Source organism: Vulpes lagopus, chromosome 16 (assembly GCF_018345385.1).
Source record: "Vulpes lagopus strain Blue_001 chromosome 16, ASM1834538v1, whole genome shotgun sequence".
NCBI lineage: Eukaryota > Metazoa > Chordata > Mammalia > Carnivora > Canidae > Vulpes > Vulpes lagopus.
Window position 1 is genome coordinate 15,663,032 of NC_054839.1, and position 20,702 is coordinate 15,683,733.

The 20,702-nt window shown below is 39.1% G+C and overlaps 1 protein-coding gene across 2 annotated transcripts in view; it reads left to right on the forward strand.

Moving 5' to 3' along the window:
• ABCC4 (ATP binding cassette subfamily C member 4) overlaps positions 1-20,702 on the forward strand; it is a 247,433-nt gene that overhangs the window by 120,229 nt on the left and 106,502 nt on the right. For both annotated transcript variants that reach the window (XR_005984058.1, XM_041731078.1), the window contains exon 19: positions 347-493. Coding sequence is in view for 1 of the 2 variants with exons in the window: in XM_041731078.1 (XP_041587012.1) it covers positions 347-493 (147 nt within the window). In the remaining variant the exon portion in view is untranslated. The remainder of the gene's footprint in view (positions 1-346; positions 494-20,702) is intronic.

The window sequence follows — 20,702 nt, forward strand, 5'->3', positions numbered from 1 at the left end:
GAGCATACTGCAGTTTTAGATTATGAAACCTGTAAATGGAGAAGGGAAGATGAACAATTTTTTTTTAATTCTTTTTCTTCTGAATTTTTAGTAGAACTTGTCAATGAATTAGAAAAGCCTAGCATGAAATTGTAGTTTACACTTGATTTTTTTCATATAGGTTCTATTTAATCAGAGAAAAATAAATTATATTATTCTTTTTAAGTGGATCTTGCAAATGCATTGAACTCTTACAGAATCCTCGTGTTTTATGGAATCAGATACATAATATCTTCCTAAACTGCCTGACACGCTTCAGCTGAAAAAAAGGAAATGTTGTTCTCTGAAGGATGCTTTTTTATTTCAGGTTTAACGGTGGCTACTGTCCTTTTTGGCATCGCGAGATCTCTGTTGGTGTTCTATGTCCTTGTTAATTCTTCACAAACTTTGCACAACAAAATGTTTGAGTCCATTTTGAGAGCTCCAGTGTTGTTCTTTGATACAAACCCAATAGGTAAGTCAGACACCAAGTTTCTCAGTAAATCTGTCTTCTTGACATAGTGTCTGATTCAATTTCAGCATTTGAAAGCAGGAGTCACTAGGAACACCTCGCTGTGTGTCTTGATTCATTTTATACAAAAAGCACCACTCTCAGTTTGCTTCTACCAGACAGAATCTGAATATGGGGTGCATGCAAGCTTCTATTCCAGTGTGTGTGTGTGTGTGTGTGTGTGTGTGTAAACGAGTGTTCAGTTTGCTGACTGTGATTTAGGAAATGCATTTGTTTGGCAAAATACAAAACACCCTATATTGGATACAGCTGGAACACTGGCTACATCATGGACCCTGAAGCTAGGTCATACTTTAATATGAAGGGTCCTCTCACAAGGGACTCTCTCTGGAATCCCGGAGCTCTAGCATATGCCTGTCCTGGCTGGTTTACCTAAAATGATAATGAAAAATTAACAAAAACCCAAGATTCAAGTGTAAACATTCTCTTCAATAAAGGCTTTAAGCTCTAGCTTTAAAGTGGACCTTTGGTTACATATTATAGGCTTTGTGGCCCATAGCAAATAGATCTGCAGTAATATTTTCCTTGGTATGAGTGCACCTTGAGGTGTCTGAGTGATTGATGCCTCCACCCCAAGGCCTTTGACCTCTCTTGCTTCTGAAGAAGAGTCGTTCCATCAACATTTGTTCCTACAGTTCAGGCCCAGGGGGGCTTTGTTTATGCAGGAGAGAATTGACAGGACTTGTCCAGTCAGGGAAGTGGGCTTGTGAGAGCACAGGAGTAGACCTGCCCTGGTTCTTCACCAGCCATGTGACCCAGGACATAGTGTGTTGATACTGCTGAGCCGGTGAATTGCAAACCATAATGTGGTCATGGTTCATAGTGTGGACTATGGATCCAGCTGTCTGGGTTCACACCTCGTGTTAGCTACTGATTGTAATAGCTGGTTATGGTTATAGTAACACTCAGGTGCCTCAGTGTTCTTACCTGTGAAGTGGGGATGTTATGTCCTCCTCCTTAGCAAGACATTGTGGGGATAGAGTAGATCAGTGTTTGGCACCCAGTCAGCACATACGGATTCCTAGGCTTGGTGAGGGTACGGTAGAAGGTTGGACCGTCCTCACCTGGTTAATGGAAATAAGAGCTGCCCTTCCTGCTTCACTAGGCTGTTGTGAGGATTAAAGGAGACTCTTCAGGCATGGATTTTATGCAGTTTTTTCAGCATATTTGTTTGGCCCAAGCCCCATGCTGAGCACAGGAATAGTGACCTCCAGAGGCCCCCCCACAGGCCTGTGGTCTTTTCACATTTGTGGTGAGAATGGGACTGGAGGCCTTACACATCTGACAGCCAGCACATCGTTCCACCCTGCCCATTAATTTGAAAGCTACAGTCGTAAAGTTTGGAACATTAAGTGGGTCTGTGTTTCTGTTACGACAGCCTCTGAATGCTCCTGGCCACAGTTAACCAGACTCCGCCTGTTCAAGACCTGTAGGCCTCTCCACTTGCTGATTTATTTATTATTCAAGGATTTGAGACACAGTCTAAATGTTCGAGGTCACTAATCTTAGAGCAGCACACTAGTGTTTATCTTGTCTCTTCTGTCCCAAATCTGTTAGCTGGCCTTCATCCCTTCAAGAAAACAGAAACCCAAATAAACACTCCACAGATAGGCCTGGTTTGCCCAGAATGTTTAGGGGCCATGAGTTATTATCTGTTTTTTTGTAGTAGATTGAAACAGTTTTTAAAAAATTAACAACATTTTAAGTGGTAGATTTTACTATTTGTTTAAAAGTTTTGTACCTCTTAAATTTTTTTTTTTTTGTACCATTGAAGGCAATGGGAAGAACAAGCCAAAGCTATGAATTACACTTCATGGTAGACATCATTGATTTGTATGTATTTTTAAAACACAATTTCTTTCCATCTGAGGGGTAGACATGGCAATTTTTAAGTTCTGTTAAATATCTTCCCAAAATGTATACAGGTGCCCGGTGTGGTGGTATGCTCCCTGAGTAGCAGTGTTCTCTGAGCAGCCTGCAGAGAGACCCAAAGTAGATCATTCTCTTCTCAGTAATTTGTTCTTCAGAGCACCCTCTCAGGGAGAAATCAGTTGGCTTCCTTTGAGCTCACAATCCTGACACCATCTTGGAGTTTGGAAAACAGAAGATCTAGGAAGGCATTTTGGCCAGTTCCAGGTAATGCCTAGAACTGCCCGTCCCATCGCCTCATATGGATTTGCAAATGTCCTGCCAGAGTTCCCTTTCATGGCCTGCTTCACTTGCTACCTGTGTCAAAATATGCTCAGAGTCCTTGATGCTGATTGTAGAAATGTCTTTTTACATTTCTTCATGGGTGCTTCCACCCCAGATGTCTCCCTTCTCCTTTGTTTCCCATTTTGTTCATCAGTGGGATGGAGATGCTTTTTTTTTTTTTTTTTTGATATGCTTTGAACTTATGCAGAGACCCACGCTTTCATTGAGGGGCCCCGAAACACCAGTTTCCACCCCTACTGACATCCCAGCCTCGTTGACTTGGATTTAGGGAGAAGGATAGTGCGTGTATCTGCTTGGTAGCCACGACTGTCTAACCACTTCAGAGCTCTGATTTTTTTGTTTTTTTAAGATTTTGTTTATTTATTTATGAGAGAGACAGAGAGAGGGGCAGAAACACAGGCAGAGGGAGAAGAAGCAGGTTCCCTTTTGGGGAGCTTCATGTAGAACTCGATCCCAGGACCCCGGGATCATGACCCGAGCCTAAGGCAGATGCTTAACCACCGAGGCACCCAGGTTCCCCCAGAGCTCTGATTTTTTAAGAAAGTTCCATCTCTCCAAGCTGCATGACTTAATGTTTTTCTCCATTTTGAACCCACGTATGGTTGCCTGATGTTTACTTAGTACATTACATAAGCAAATAAGCTATCTTATTACCCACTGATTTTTAATAACCCAATTAATCTTAAACTGTTTGGGGTAAAATTTGAATCAGCTAATGGGTTGTGTCAGAAGGGTAAAAGTGAGTTTTCTTCTTTTTGCCTTCCCTCCTCTGTGGATTTTGGTAATGGTATTGTGTGTGTGTTAAAGAGCCATATGTTTTCAGCTGTTCCAGCCTTTCACACACATTCTGCTTGTACCTTGAGTCCAAGAGTGCCTTTGTGGACGTGATCTGTGTCCCCTTGCTGTGGGCTGCACCTTGGCTGTGCCTTTTCCCTGATCAACATTTTTCTGTTGTCATCTCTGTTCTATCAGATCTTAATTCACAGATAACATCAATCTCAGGTCAACAGGAAACCATTGAGAAATTAAGAGATTATTTCCATATTCCTTGGATGAGCTGAATTTGTTTTAGTTTTTATGTCTGGCACAAGAGGGCAGCATGATCTACATTATTTCAGGGATAATGTAAGCGCGCACCTTATTGCATAAACCTGTATTTTTTTTTTTTCCCAATTTAAAGGTGAAAAAAAAATCTTTTTTTTTGTAGCTTGAGTTTGCATTTTGTAGTGTTGACAAAGATTTAAAAAATCTTTGTGATTTATTATGTTTGAGATATTAAAGTCTTTATTAACGAATTTCTCAAAGAGTGTTGCCGCAGAACGTCTGGCAACTCAAACAAGTTCACTTGATTTTTTTAACTTGATACATTCTTACCTAGTAACTGGAATAGGCAGCCGCTGACAACTTGGCTGCATATATTTTAATTCCAAGGGGTAGAATATGGTCACTCTTGTGACCTGAGTCAAACATGAGTTTAGGGAGAGATATGACCAGTATTTCCCATGCCGGTAGAGTCCATAGAGATGTTTTATTCTTAGAAAGTCTCTAGGATTTCACCCTTTGTTTTGGAGAGAAGATGAGTGGATAGTTGTCCTGTTTCTTCATTTCTGGAAATGGTGACATAACACTTGGCTGAATGCAGTGACTGTCATGGATTCCATATAACTAAATCTGTTTGCTTCCAGTTTATTAATTTGGCTTTAAGAAATTAACCTGCTGGTGTCAGTTACTGTTGGTGTTTATTTTCTTAGTGAAATGCGAAATTAATGCTGGGTTGTGGCCACTGTTCATTTCATATGACTGATATTTCTGCAGTGACGTGTGTGTTCACTTGTTTATGCGTCTGGTATAAGGAAAGTATCAATGTATATATCATTTTTTCCTGAAAGATTCAGTTAGGCTTAAGTACTATAGAAGGAGAAAAGCAAACGTACTAACTGTCACTTTTGTTAATTTTATCCTCCCAGTGGAACGTGCTTGTACCCAGTAAGATATGGAATGTGAATCGTGGCATAGTGAGCAATGAGAGACACATTTGTGTATTGTCCTAATCAAAAATCTAGAATTGTCCCAAGGATGAAGCTTTCTAATTTCAGTGGGAAATTAAGCTTTCCCAATTCTATCCTGAATTTTCGGAGATGCATAAGTAGGAGTTTGAGCATTGGGGAGGGGTGAGTGGTGGAGGTTTGAACAATTGTTCAGTTTCTTGAACCTGCAAAGGAACTCCTTAGCATCCACTGTTAGGTTGCTAATAAATAACTCAGGGACAAGTGAAAAGTGAGCCGAAAGCACCACGGTAAGCTTCTTGTACTACCAGAAAAACCGTCTTGCCGTAGTGTTCATAAAATCAGTTGTCAACAGACTGGTGCCTTGCTGGAAAAGAGACATCGGTAGGGAAGCAAGATAATTGTAGGGATACCTCTCTGTTTATTCCGTTCAAATGACCACTGGAGTTAGTGCTAAAAGCATATTTTTAACAAGTATAATATTTCAGCACTGTCAAAATTACCTTGACGATAATAGGCCTGTTAAATTATAGCTCTATAAGTTAGGAGGGAAGATGGCTCTGCTTAGCCCACATTAATCTATGCCTGTTCACACAAGTGATTCTGCTGAGCAGGTAGCATGTTAGAACAAGAAATACTGGTCCTCAGAGCTCTGATTTATGGTAGGTGTTGTTTTGACACAGCATCGAGACGATTTACAAGGCAAGGCTTCATGTTAAAATATTTCACTGGTGTCATCATTCGTCACCGACATAAATATTCAGTAGTGATGCTGGAAAATTGGTAATGTGCCCATTCATGCCAAATCCCTGGCTGTGTTTCCTTTCAAGTGAGATCTGTTGTGGATATGGTTAAAAGAAACTATGGCTTTTCTTCCTTGAGAGCAGAGGAGTTGTAAGAAATTGAGAGTAAGAATAACATCTCTCCTGACAGCTTTCATGTCCTCATCTTGCCTGTGTTGCCTTTAATTCTGGCTTAAGTCCTACAGGCTTGCGTTTTTGTTTTTTTTTTTTTTTTTTCCTTCTTATTTCCTTGCTTGGTGTGCATTGTGAAGAACATATTTATATGTACATTGGTTAAAAGAGGCTTTTTGTGTTCAAAGGAAGAGGTTAGTCATCATCAGAAAAGCTTTGTTGCAAAACAGAAACACACATTTCCCCTTTCTTTCTTCCTTGTTAATAATAACAAATGCAAGTGACTATAAAGGGAATAACACAAAAGATTGCATCAATCATAATGATTCTCAATACCCATATAAATATTGTTTTTTCAGGTTTGAATGAAACAGCTAATAGTTTTGAAGTAGGTGTGGTAATTAAATCCTGTCGGGCTGTCACATATTAAAAATAATGTTTTTTCACATAACAATGGTTATATGTACTTAAACTCTTATCAGGGTGATATTAAGTCATATTTTATGGGAGTAGTTCATTTGCTGCTAATAGTATCATAAAAGCCTTTCTTAGGAGTTTAAATAGTTACATAGTGACATATATTTGATTACTATTGTTATTTTGTCAGTAATCTGTCCAAAGGTGATTATTATAGCTCTTGTCCAGAGCTGGACCATAAATATTGCACCATTTTGCTATACATTTTTAGTCTATTAGAATGTTCTGATTACTCTTTATTCCTGGTTTTTTTTCTTCTAATAATTATACATGGAAATACTGACAGCTTAGTAACAGAGAAAGCACTGTTTGCGGTTGTCCAATAAAATTAAAAAGATAAGATTTGGGAAGATTGTGCCCTGTTCAAAGTGGTAATCATGTGAGCTCTCAGGAATTCATAAGTATGGCATTTTATCTGCGTTGCTTTATTTCCTAGTAGAATATATATTAGGTGATAATATGTGTGTATATTAGTATAGGTGTATATATATTAATAAGTTCCCCACTCTAAAATTTTGGCTACAATGTTCATACTCCCAGATTCCTTGGTTTTCATTGATTTTATATTTGCGTTGTCTCAGGCTTCAGGCAACTTGCGGCTAGGCAGTACTTGATACTCAGGACATCACTAGTGGATCTGAATTTCTTGTGTTCATACGCACAGTACTTTGGCATTACCTTACAGGGTGTGTGATTTATAGTAGTTCAAATACTGTTATTTAACATTCCTGTGGGCCCCCCCATCCCCATCACACAGACGATTACTTCAACTTTGTAGCTCTTTGTGTGACATGGTTTATTACTTTTGTGCACCCATTTCAAGGAAAACTGGAATAGTATTTCTGAGCCAGTTTCAATATGAATAAATATTGATAAATATATATAAAGCCTAGTCCTCTGACATGAGTTGGGAGTGGAGGGAAATTTGCTGGTCGAAGGTCCATATGGTTTTGCTATAGTGTCAGTTGTTAGCCATCAACAATTTGATTTGGTAGCTCACCTGTGACACCATGGAGTGAACGTTGATATTCATTTTATAACTGAAATCTTAGTCTTTTATCATTTCTTCCCTGCTCCCTTTACTTTAAACATTTATTTTTTGACATCAAGGAAATAGGGAAAAATTCAGATGTTTACAATGTTGAGCCTATGGCATTTTATTCCATAAATTAAATATATCATGACATTTTATTTCATACATTTAAACATAAAATTTAAAATTTGGTTGTTTTAAATCATGTCTTTATAGTATTTGTCCTAATTATGGTTAAATTCTAATTTAGGCAATTAATGTGTTGACTGCCAGTCTCTTCTCTTAGCCTTGGGCTTTCCATCCTCATAGAGTCTATCTATTATGTTATTGCAAAAGCTTCTGAACCCATAACTGGACACTTTGTAGCTGATTAGTATTTGTTCCTGGGATAGAAGAAGGAATGGTTTCAGGAGTCTATTGGCATCTATCTGTACCCTACCTTTTAAGAACATTGCAACTTTATAGAGTGTTGAAATAGAATTAGAGCCTTTTTATCTTTATGTTCAGTGTTTATATTAATTGGAACCCTTCTTTATTGATTTTTCCAAAGTAGAATTTGTAGTAAATTATTTATGGTGAACTATGTTTCTGGTCTGACGGCATGCAGAACTATGGTGAACTATGCTTCTTGTCTGACGGCATGTAGCGGAAACCGTAATATATGGTTTTCTTTGGAACCTGTGGTTCGTGGAAGTACACTATGCAGGGTTCCAACTTCTCCTGTTACCTTCCAGTCATGGAAATGAAATTGCCAGACACCTAATATAATTCCTTGGGGTGAGGTTGTGCACTGAAGACAAGTGTTTCTACCCAATAGTTTTACTTTATAAGCTATATGTTCTTGAAGAAGTAAAGAGGAAGAATTAATTTTAAAACATCAGTAGACATTTTAAATTATTCACAGAGCGTTGAGTTGTAGGTTGAGATATGGTAAAGACCCCGTTCTGTTGGAATATACCTTTGAAGTAGCTGTGCCAGACCCTTCTCTGGCCTCATGTTTCACAGTTAGTAAATTGAAGGGAGGCTTAGGGAGGCTTTTTCTCTACTCAAACATTTACTGATCCTCTCCTGGTTGTAACTTGTGTTCCCTTGCATTGGGACAAAAAGCCCATATTTTGGGGGCACCTGGGTGGTTCAGTGGTTAAACATCTTCCTTTGGCTCCATCAGTTGTGATTCTAGATCCATCCAGTCCTTCATCAGGGAGGCTGCTTCTCCCTCTGCTGGTGGTGTCTCTGCCTCTCTCTCTGTGTCTCTCATGAATAAATAAAATCTTTAAAAAGGTTATATTTTCAAGGGCTTTGCAACCTAGATTATTTGCGGATTGTGGATTATTTCTAAAACAAGCAACCCCCCAACCCCCCCCCCCAAAATTGAGTGTCAGTATTTGATGATTCTATATAGAAAATAGAATTAAAGATTTATTTTTATTTATTTATGAGAGATCCAGAGAGAGAGAGGCAGAGACACAGGCAAAGGGAGAAGGCAGGCTCCATGCAGGGAGCCTGATGTGGGACTCAATCCTGGGTCCCCAGGATCATGCCCTGGGCCGAAGGCAGGTGTTAAACACAGCACACCCTTACACACACAGTCTTGTGGTATATTTCTTTGCCATAATCAATTACGTAAGTCATTGGCCTTGATTGCATAAAATTTCTAAAAACTATTTTCCTGGAACTTCAAGACCAATTGTTTCAAAATGAAATCACACTAGTTGGAGAGAGAGAGGAATTTAAGAAACAAATGTATATGATTTATTTAAGATAACAACCCCTGTGTTTGTAGCAAATCCAGCCCAGCTTTTAACCAGACTCTTGATTGATACTCAAATGCTTTTCTGATCCATCAGGAACCACTGAGTGCTAGAGATTATTTCCGGGAAGTATATCCAAAAAGAAGGAAGTCAGCCCTTAATAAGTATTGACACATATTTCTCTTTAGGCTTTAACTTTTTAAAGATTTTATTTATTCATGAGAGACACAGAGGCAGAGACAGGCAGAGGGAGAAGCAGGCTCCCCATGGGGAACTGGATGAAGGACTCAATCCCTAGACCCTGGGATCACACCTTGAGCCAAAGGCACTCCTTAATCACTAAACCACCCAGGTGCCCCTTTGGGGTTTTAGAAATATGTTATAGATGCTTTGATGGTGGATAGAAGATAAACAACGACAACTTTTCCCTTAAGAAAGTTGTAATGAAATCAACCGTGATCTCTTGAGTGTTCTTTTCATTCTTTGTAACCAGGATAACTCTTTTAGAAATATCCCCCTCATTTAGGTGTAAACTCTGTAACATCTAGGGGAAAAAAAAACCCCAACAGGCTTCAAAGAACACTTTGAATGGGAGTTTATTAAATACTGTGGTTAAGTGGAAAGCTATCAGAAAATCAAGTTCTCTGTTCTGGAATTATTTCCCTTTCATTTCTTTTTTGCATTTGCATTTTAATAGATTGTATCACATGGGGATATGTTTCAGCCTCTTGAACACCTGGAAAGTCTATTTTAGGCTTGTTATGTGTTTAAAAATCTTTATCCAGACATCATTCCAAATACAGTCAAGCTCTTCGTGATAGGAAGATCTTGCGTCCAGGTCCACTGTTAGTAGAAATAGTACTCTAGAGCCATGTGTTGTTAGTACATCAGTGGAAAGCAGTGCATCTGCTCTGAGTGATTTTTCAGGTTATGTCCCTGATTTTAAGATGTTGAAGTCAGTAACTGGATAATGATTTTGATTTGTCCCTAATTTTATTTTTATTAATTTTTAAGATTTTGTTTATTTGATAGAGCACAAGCGGAGGTGGGGGTAGAGAGCAGCAGGCAGAGGTTAGAAACAGGCTCCCTGCAGAGCAGCCTCTGCATGTGGGATTTCTATCCCAGGACTCTGAGATTATAACCTGAGCTGAAGGCAGATGCTTTACCAACTCAGCCACCCAAGTACCCCAATTTGTTCCTAATTTTAAATAGGGGTTCCAGTAAGTGTTCTTTTGGTTTAGGGAGTGATTTCATTCTTTACTCAGTTTAAGGCATGTAGTGAAAAAGTATAGAAATTTTGAGAATGTGTTAAGCAAAAGAACGCACTTGCTTAATTTTTCTTTTATTTTTTGAAGATTTATTTATTTATTCATGAGACACACACACACACACACACACACAGAGAGAGAGAAAGAGCGAGGTAGAGACACAGGCATAGGGAGAAGCAGGCTCCATGCAGGGAGCCTGACATGGGACTCAATCCCAGATTCTGGGATCATGACCTGAGCAGAAAACAGGTGCTAAACTGCTGAGCCACCCAGGGATCCCCTGGTACTAACTTTTAAATGTTGATCTTGACAAACTTTGTATATGAAATGAAAATAAACGCATATTTCAAGATGATGAGTAATCAGTGTTACTAGAAAATTGTTCTTCCTTGACTTCAAGATTAACTAAATAGTTGACATAAATAGCCAGAGTAATAAAAGGCAACACCTGTGTTATCCAGACTGTGGTTTATCTTATAATCAGATAAGCTGCCATTTATTAACAAATTGTTGATTCTTTAGACCAGGTGACTAGATTTATCATACGTTAGGGAATTCTAAAAATTGTGTGTGTGTGTGTGTGTTTTAAAGATTTTATTTATTTATTTATTTGAGAGAGAGAGAGAGAGACAGACAGACAGAGACAGAGACACAGGCAGAGGGAGGAGCAGGCTCCCTGCAAGGAGCCCCATGTGGAACTGGATCCGGACTCCAGGATCGCACCCTGAGCCAAAGGCAGACGCTCAACCACCTAACCACCCAGGCGTACCATGGAATTCTAAAAATTGAATTAAGAAGCTTTAATCCTTGATACCAAACATTCTGACCGCTCACATCTTCTTTCACAAAGGAGACACTATGAGAATGTAACATTTAGGCCTTTGGTTGTGTTGTCCTGTCTTGGTTCTTTCTCTATCAAATACGTTGAATTTTCTAGATGAGATTAGGGTTTGAAATTTTAGGTGACGAAAGAGTAACACTGAGTATTTAAACAAAAATAGCCTATCTTTTCTGTCCTCTGAATTCTTACATCCCCCCTTTTTTAATTATTTATTTAGGAGAGAGAGCACGCACATGTTCACAAGAGGAGGTGGGTAGGAGCAGATTGAGAGGGAGAGAGAAAATCTCAAGCAGACTCCCTGCTGAGCGTGGAGCTACATGTGGGGTTGGATCTCTTGCTGAAATCATGAAGTTAGCTGAAATCAAGAATTGGATACTCAACTAATTAAGTCACCCAGGAGCCCCCTTATGCCACTTTCTAATTTCATGTCAGATGAGAGAGAATTTTGGTTTTAATCAGTAAACATTTTGCACTATTATTAGACAGGGAGTGGGATGTAGGTCAAGATGTTGTCATTTCCCAGTTCTGTTGGGAATATAGCCTTGGAGTAGCTGTACCTGGAACTTCACTGCTCCATCAGGGTCCTCTTGACTGAAGCCCAATTGTCTTAGACAGCACTGATGAAGGTTGGGGTGGAGGGTGTGTGTGTGTGTGTGTGTGTGTGTGTGTGTGTACACATGAGAGAGAATTCTTATTAGATTGTCACACCATAATAACTTTCATATTGCTGAATTCATTTAAAGAGATGTCAGATTTAAAATTTGAAAATTAACCAGCAAATAAAATGAGCATTGATATCAGTGACACCAATTTGAATGGTTTTCTTGTATTTCCCAGTAGTGGTTTTGGACCAAAATGTAATTCCTGCTCCTCGGTCAAGAGAGCAGACTCTAGACTCAGTCTCTGAAAATATAAATCTTAACCTTGCTACTGACAAACCTTGGTTGATTTATTTCACCTCTTTCTGCTTCAACTATGTACAGTGGGGATAGCAATAGAATAGTAGCACCAAACTTTTATATGTATGTGAGAATTAAGAGTTTTATATGGAAGTCATTGATAATAGTGTCTACTATATACCTGACATTAATTAAGTTTTGACTATTTAAGTGATACATTGACATTTTTGGGCCTTTTGCTGTGTGTGTCTTTAAAGAAAAAATACAAATGCATATGCTAATTTTGATAAAACAGTGGGGAGTTGGGAATAGGGTTCATGTTTTCCCAAATCTAAGGAAAAATAGGTAAATGACCAAAACTAAGAAGCCACAAAACAACACTGTTGTGGGTTTTTTTTCTTTTCTTTTTCTTTTTTCTTTTTTTGGTTTTGTGTTTGTTGTTTTTCATTGGGGACTTAGCTTCATTCTGGAGTTCATTTTAATTTAATTTGGTTTCACAATGAGAGCTCAATTTTGCATATAAGTACCAAACATCTGGTTTACTTTTTGTTTAAAAATGATATGGCTGAAGTTTATTACAGAAGTCTATTGTGTAATTAAGGAAAGACAGTTTGAAATTTATAAAATAAGTTTTCTTTAAATGGAACCTTGGAATATTTCCAGGGAAGTGGGTATACTTCTTGGAGTAGCAGGAACTTATTATTTTTAAAAATGCTATAACTGGTCAAAATGTAGAACTTCTATTTATTCACCTTTTTCAAATAGCATGAAAATGACAAATTTCACAAGTGAAAGTTAAAGTTGACCTAAGGCAGTTTTAGATTGTCAAGCCTTCAAGTTTTATTCATGGGATGTTTTTAGAGTCATTTTGTGGTTTGTTCACTCCAGTTAATTCTGGGCAATCCTTTTGCATTTCTATCAGATGGACATTCTGATACTTCAAAACTTCTTCTTGCATAAAATGTGGTTAAAGCAGCTTGGGAAGAAAATGCGATTTCTGGTTAGTTCTTATAAACTGTAGGTTATATTTTGAAAGCAGTTAAAAGAATAATAAACCCACAGAACAAATAGAGCTCTTTTATATATACTGCCCAATTAGCATTAATATATTGACAATTTAAATGCCATGAATTTCTGGCTGGCTATAACAGCATTGAGGTATAGGAAGAAATATGTAACTTTGGATGGAGAGACCCAAGTGAAGATAGAGCATTTAATCATTGAACACCTGTCTGCCAGGTAGCTGTGTTTTAGTACATAGGAAGGGAGTACCTAAGTAGTCTTGAGTCTTAGTTTTTATTCAGCCTCATAATCTCTGGCAGATTCTCCAGCTTCGAAATTTTGTGGTTCTGTTGTGTTTCCGAACTCATTTAGGAACAATTTGATTAAAAAAAAATAATAAAAAAACCCCACAAAAATAGTTGTAAAAACTCAGAGGATTTTTATGACCCTAGCTTCCATGCATCCTCCCAACATTTTAGGGCTATGTTCCTTGACAGTGGTGTCATCCGTTCGTGGTTATAATCTACTTGCTTATCAAATTGAAGATCAGCCCAAAGTATGATACATTTGGAATACTCCTCCCTGTGTTGTCATTTTATAGGAACATTGTAAATTTGACAGTTTAAATTTTTCCAAATACTGTCACTTCCATTTTCTCATTTCACCTTCAGAAGCAACAAAGCTATGAGAAATCTGCACTCTTAGGCCTCTAGAGCTTGTACCTGGCAGAGGCATAGTCCTCCTCGCCTCCTTGTTCTTCACTCCTGTTGTTATTGTCCTCATTGGTTATTATGTGGCAACCGTAGAGTTATGATGCCTGTAATTGAAAATTAAGCACCAGATTACTCCAAATCATTAATCAGCCTACAGATTATAATCAGCATACCGATTATAACATTTATTAACCAGCTGCATATGCCAATGTGCTGCGAATTTTGCGTAAGGGAACCAGATACCATATTCTGAATTCTCCATGAGCCTTTTCTTTTTTTTTTTTTTTTAATTTTTTTATTTATTTATGATAGTCACACAGGGAGAGAGAGAGAGGCAGAGGGAGAAGCAGGCTCCATGCACCGGAAGCCCGACGTGGGATTCGATCCCGGGTCTCCAGGATCGCGCCCTGGGCCAAAGGCAGGCGCCAAACCACTGCACCACCCAGGGATCCCTCTTTTTTTTTTTTTTTTTTAATCAATTTATTTTTTATTGGTGTTCAATTTGTCAACATACAGAATAACACCCAGTGCTCATCCCGTCAAGTGTCCATGGGCCTTTTCTGAAGGTATGTCATTCATTCCTTTGTAGTATAATATTTTACGCAATAATGGTAGATCTTCAGGTCAAGCTGAAATTGTTTAACATATCTTTTCCTATGAACTGAATGTGGAAATCAGAATAATTAGAAATATTTTTAAAATGTCAGAAAATTCGATCTGGACAGTTCATCACATAATACAGGTGTTAAAAGGTGTATGCACTCAATAAGGGTCTGTGTGTGTGTGTGTGTGTGTGTGTGTGTGTGTGTGTTGATATATATATTCTAATTTGAGTTACAAATATGAGAATAAGAAATACCTCAAAATTTGTGTTCTTCACTTTCCTTATTCTGTTGATTCAGCTTTTACTTGCACTCTTTTTCTTTCATCACTTTTCAGGACGATTTGAAAGTGAATTAGTCCCAGAAAGGGCTGGAGGGAGGTGGTTGGATGTTGAGAACAGTATTGTTCCTTAAAACCAGATGATCATTTTAGCCTCTTCTCATGGGCCTAAATTTTTAAGGGACTTTCACTAGTACCTTGTCATGATTTTATTATGGTTGGGTGATTTTTGTTTGTTTTGAGACGTATTTGGCATACAACAGTGCTTAAGTTAAAGTCATAGAGTGTATTGAGTTGATACATTTATATTGCAGTATGATTGCTGTTGAGGTGTTCATGGTGTTAATGTCTATGATTATCATTCTTGTGTCATGAGTAATTAAGGTCTAGGCTCTTAGCACATTTACTGTTTATAATACCTTTTTGTTGTTTTTATTTTATTTTTTTTAAATTTATTTATGATAGTCACAGAGAGAGAGAGAGAGAGGCAGAGACATAGGCTGAGGGAGAAGGAGGCTCCATGCACCGGGAGCCCGACGTGGGATTTGATCCCGGGTCTCCAGGATCGCGCCCTGGGCCAAAGGCAGGCGCTAAACCACTGCACCACCCAGGGATCCCCTTTTTGTTGTTTTTAATCACTGTATCGTGTATTAGGTGTCTAGGATTTATTTATCTACCAGTTGCAAGTATGTACTCTTAGATAATCTCTCTCAAGGCTTTACTCCAAAAGCCCCTAACCACTGTTTTCCTCCCTCCTTTTATAAGTTCAGTGTTTTTCAAGTCCACATATAATAGATACCATACAGTATTTATCTTTCTCTGTCCCTCAATAACTCTGAGTGAGTTATTTCACTCAGCAGGATATTCTCAAGGTCCATTCATGTTGTTGCAAATGCAGCATTCTCCTTTTTATCATGGCTGAATAGTATTCTGTGTGCATGCATGCGTGTGTGTGAGAAAGATCATACATTGATCCTTGGAGAGGCACTTTGTTTCTATACTTGGTTGTGAATAAAGCTATAATGAAATGGTAGTGCAGGTATCTATAAGACAATTTGCTTCATTTCTGTCATGACTTTAGCTGATCATATGTCAGGAAAATGTTAGTTCTAACATTTATAGTATTTGGTATTATAAGAGACAATGTGGGATCATGGAAATATAGAGAGCTTTTCTTTGTCTTTCAGATCCTTATGGGGAGTGAAAACAACATAGTACTTGATATGAGTTTTTTTTTTTTTTTTTAGTAACTTGAAGAAGAGTTAGAGTAGTAGTTCTCAAATCCAGTCATATTAGAAGTATTGCTAACCATCCCCAAATATGCGCAAATTATTTGCATGAAGAGAAAACTACCTTTCTGTAGGCTGTGTTGGAAGTGCAGTTCAGTGTTGACTAGGGCTCATCCTGACTTCAAGTGGGAGAATAATATGGCTGAAAGTCTGTTATTGGAGTGGACAGAATGGAGATCTGAGAGTATTCCTACTGGAAAACCTCAGTAAAATAATGTCCTTATTGTCGGAATCCCGTTCACTGTTTTATATGTATAAAGAAGCATGGTGGTTATAGGGAAAATTGAAGAATGGGTAAATTCTCCGGTTGGTCTGTTTCAGATAAGCTGTGCTGCTAACCTCTGTGGTTCAGCAACAAACTTGTCTTGGGCTTAGAATTTAAGCAACCTGGAGCCACGGATGTATCAATCTCAATGAATCAAAAACACATTTTATTTATTGATTCAAGCTTTGATAAGCAGTTTACTTTTCAAATACTTACCTCCCCCTTCCATTCACTAATTATGGTAACAGGAAAGACAAAAAGATTCTTCCATTGAGTCTTGCTGCCTATGTCTTTAATTCTTTTGCAGTAACGTATAGTGTTGCTTTCTTAGTTGCTCTCCACAGAAGTTAAATGATACTTGGAAATTTTCAGGAAAACAGTGGCTAGGAAATCGTACTACTTTACAAAGTTCGGTGTCTCATAGTGAGGTAGATTTGGGAGCTCATTCACTTTTATCAAAATTAGGATAAGGACGGGATCTAATCCTAATTTTAGCTTTTTTTGGATTTCTGTTGTTGATGTTGTTGTAAGCTTAGGTGTATAATGTAGATGCATCGCTATTTCCTTTGCTCCTGGGAGAAACTCTTTCCAGTGGCTTTTATATTTTGAGAGTCTTTTTATAAAATCAGAAATGCAGATATAGTTTTCCTGAATAAAGCCTGACATTGCCATTGCCATTTGCCGTTACTGAGTAAAGCCAGTGTGACTGGCTCCCTCACTGGTTGTTCTAACTTCACCTTTGGCGGTTTTAAGTGACCGAGGTTGTGGGTCCTTTACTTTCCATCTTGCCTGTAAAAGTTCTTGTCAAGTACGGTCTAAAACATAGTAAAGATAGTTTATTAAAAATGTCATTAGTTCCCCCCCCCCATACCACCCTGTAGAATATGTACTTTAGTCAGAAGAGATGGTATATGGAGCTTTATATTCATGGTATATCTTTGTGTCCTCCCTTGATAATGGCATTCTTTGTTGAACATTTTTGTTTTCATTGCTGACTTTGAGGACAAATGTGAGACAAAGCAGCTGGCTGACAACGAATGTATCCGAATGCTGGAGAGACAAAGTGAGACCTAGGTGAATAGTGAACTGATCTAGAAAGTCCAAGGCTAAGGAATAATGTTTTCACCTGAGAAAAGAAAATTGTGGGATCCCTGGCTGGCTCAGCGGTTTAGCGCCTGTCTTCAGCCCAGGGCATGATCCTTAAGACCCTGAATTGAGTCCCACATTAGGCTCCCCGCATGGGGCCTGCTTCCTCCCTCTGCCTGTGTCTCTGCCTGTGTGTGTGTCTCATGAATAAATGAATAAAATATTAAGAAAAAAAAAGAAAAATGCCACATTGGACTCTCTCCATTCATGTTTGGATGACATCTCACGGATTCGATAGCCTGACCCATTCAGCTGTGAGCTGGCTTGCTCCCTCCAACTCCTAGTGTCTTGGTGAATTAAAGCTCTCTTACTTCCTTCTGAAGAAAATATTAGCAATTTCAGATTTGTGAGTAGCGTATTCAGCTAGAAGGAAACCTTTCAGTGATGAGCAACACGCGTTTTCATCTGAGGCCTGTGGAGTCGGTGGCTGCCAGAGAGGTTGGGATCCTGTAGTGATTTTGCTTCATTACAAGCCTATACAGGTGTTATTTAATGCAAGCAAGTTTCGAATGCTGGTAAGGAGCATAGTTAAGGTCATGGTCTGAAAGGACTTTGATGTCTTGCAGAAGCCTGATTTTCCCCTAATATGCATGAAAAACTTGTGCAGTATAGCTCTTAGGAGATGAATATTTGTTCGTGTAGGTTACAATAGCACAGATACCCTGAGAGTGATGGGAATGGCGGGTGGAAGGAATATGCATTTGGTGGATATAGGGTGGAAGAAGTAGTATGCAGAAATTAGCTATGGAAATCCATAAATGGCAGGCCAAGAATATTCTGCAAATGTGTCAGCTCGGTTTTTGCCAGGAACAGTGGACAGAAACCAGATCCTGCCCATAAAGAATTTCTGATTTCTCTTCAGAGTTAAATGATTTCCTTATAGATTTCAAGCCCTCTTCCAGCCTTCTGCTCCTTACTTTAGAAATTCCTAATCTTTCCTTAGTTCCTAGATGTTTAAAGAATGTACGAAAGGACATTATTCTGTGTGCATCTTTTTAACTGTCCACAAAGATATAAATGCATGTAGGTTTCTCGGGGCCAGTAAGTACCCTGGTTCAGTCTTTCGTAGCCTGGATTACTGAGATGGTTTGGTGTTCATTTTGTTGATGTGTGCAAGAGAGAAGTTTCAGTTCCGTATCAGGTTTTCTACACCAAGCAAGTTCCTTGGGCAATCTGTAGCTCACCATTAGACAGTCTGTGTTGCTTCTCCTTTAGAGACTATGGATAGTGCATATACTGCCCTAGCCTTCCAATGAAGCCTGGAGAAGAGAGACTATCACTCCCTTGAGTTGGAGAAATGTGGAAACTATGGGCATATCTATTATGCAGGTTGATGGGAGTGTGCCAGGCCAGTGATGATGTGTTAGAGTTCTAGAGTTTCAAATCCTGCTAACAGAACACTTGGGAAGAAGAACCTCAGGCAGGGCAGAGGAAATGGGGTTTTTGAGTGGAATGAGGAGATGTGGGCCATGGGGATGTTGGAGGAAACACTCAGAATCCAAATCCAATGTTGGTGGTGGATCACAGAACAGGTCAGAATGGGTGCCAGAGGCCTAGAGGTCAACCTGGTGTCAATGAAAGATTTTGCTTCTGTGTTGCTGCCAGCTTCTTGCCAAGGGGTGCCAAGGCACTTAGGCAAGCATGTGTTGGTATAGATGTGATTAATCTCTCAAATACTCTGCGCTAAAATCCTTTCCTATGCAGCAGGTACCATGATGGTGGGTTGTATCGTATGAAATGGTGGGGAAATGCAATTCAGGCTGATGCTGGCTGGTTAGATATCTTGAAGCTCCAAAGAAGGGTTTTAGAATGCCAGAGCAGGATGAATTCTTTTTTTATATGTTTAGTTTAGACCATTTCTGAAGATCTGGCCTGCCTTAAAGTGGAGGTGGAGTAGAACTTTCTAAATGCATGTGTTGTTTCAGGAGGGCTTACTGCCCCATCAGGTGGGATAGGTCCAGTGCATGTTGTGGGAGTTGTAGGATTCCTGACCACCCCCCACACGGGTTGCCATCATGGTTTTATCAAGGGCTCAAGTTTCTGGTTTGCAGTTGCCATAAGAATACCCTTATTCTGAACTCATCCAGCAGTTCTCTCCCCCCACGCCGCTTTTCATTGACCTCTGCCTTTAGTGACCTCTTTTATTACTACTTTGTGCAATCGATGTCAGCTTGTCTCAACATTGGCCTCCATTCTCATAATGAAGTTCTCTCATTTCCCAACAGGGCAATACTGAAAATTCAGTTTTCTGAACACATTCACTTACCCTTCCATCCATCTATTGAGAAATACTTCCTGAGCCCCTTGTCATGAGTTAGAAATAGCATCCCCAAAACCTGTTTTCTGCTTGACACCACATTAGCAACTGTATTAGTATGACTACGGTCAGAATTGTGGAAGAGGGGGCCCAGGGGTCCATGCGAGTGTCCAAGGAGACTTGAGTAGATTTAAACAGAGGCTGATGGTGCAGCATCTCTGGAGGAAGTGGCTGGAGAATGAGTCAGAGTTATCCAGAAGTGGGAATGGCGAGGTTGGGGGTGACTCGGGGCCCGACTGGTGTGGAGTGAGTGTGGGCAGGAGTGATGGCAGGGCTCAGCAGCACCAGGCCAGGTTTGAATCATGCAGCATGTGTGTGGTGTTTTTAACCTCCCATCTCTAGAGCAATAGGCAGTATTTGTTTGGTAAAGTGTCTGATCACAGGGTTTTCTGTGCTCGGCAAAGCTTGGTCTCATCAGGGGACCTCATGATGGGATAGATAGAACAGGATATTCCCAGGATTTTCCTGTTAACTTTGAAGGTATTTTAACATGCCACAATTTTTGTTACTGAGTCCTTCTTCACACTTAACTATATGGTTTGTGGCTAGTTTGATTTCTTTGGTTTTAATTTGATTGTGTTGAGTATAACCTGTCTTCTCACTGCCTTATACAGAGGCAGAAACTAGCTTTTTCACACTACCGTTGATGAGGAAACTATCATGTAATGACTGGTCCTTGTGCACACTGAGCTTTGTACACCAGAATAGGTGAACCTATTGCCCAGATTTATTTTTATAGTAGAAAAATGACGCCTATATCACAGATCCTCATCAACCGCGGGTCATTTAAAAAGTGAGTTGCAGTAATATTTTGTTTCTGGAATGGCATGTTAAGTTGCCCCTTTGTGGGGAGGCAGCTATAGAACGTTTACAGACTTAAGCTTTTTGAAAGTTGTCTTCGAGTCAGAGGGGGTTTATCACGAGCAAAAAATAGGACGATTTTTCCGTGAAAATGAAGGCGCTTTTCCCCACCCCACCCCCCCGAAAAAAATAAAACTTTAATGCTTAATCAGGGTTCCAGATGTTTGTATGTATGTATTTATTTGGATATTTATAGTGTTTTCTGTCAAGCAGTTTGCCTCCCTGGGTGCATTCCAGAAATTTTAAAGACATATATGGCAAAGCCACAAAGATC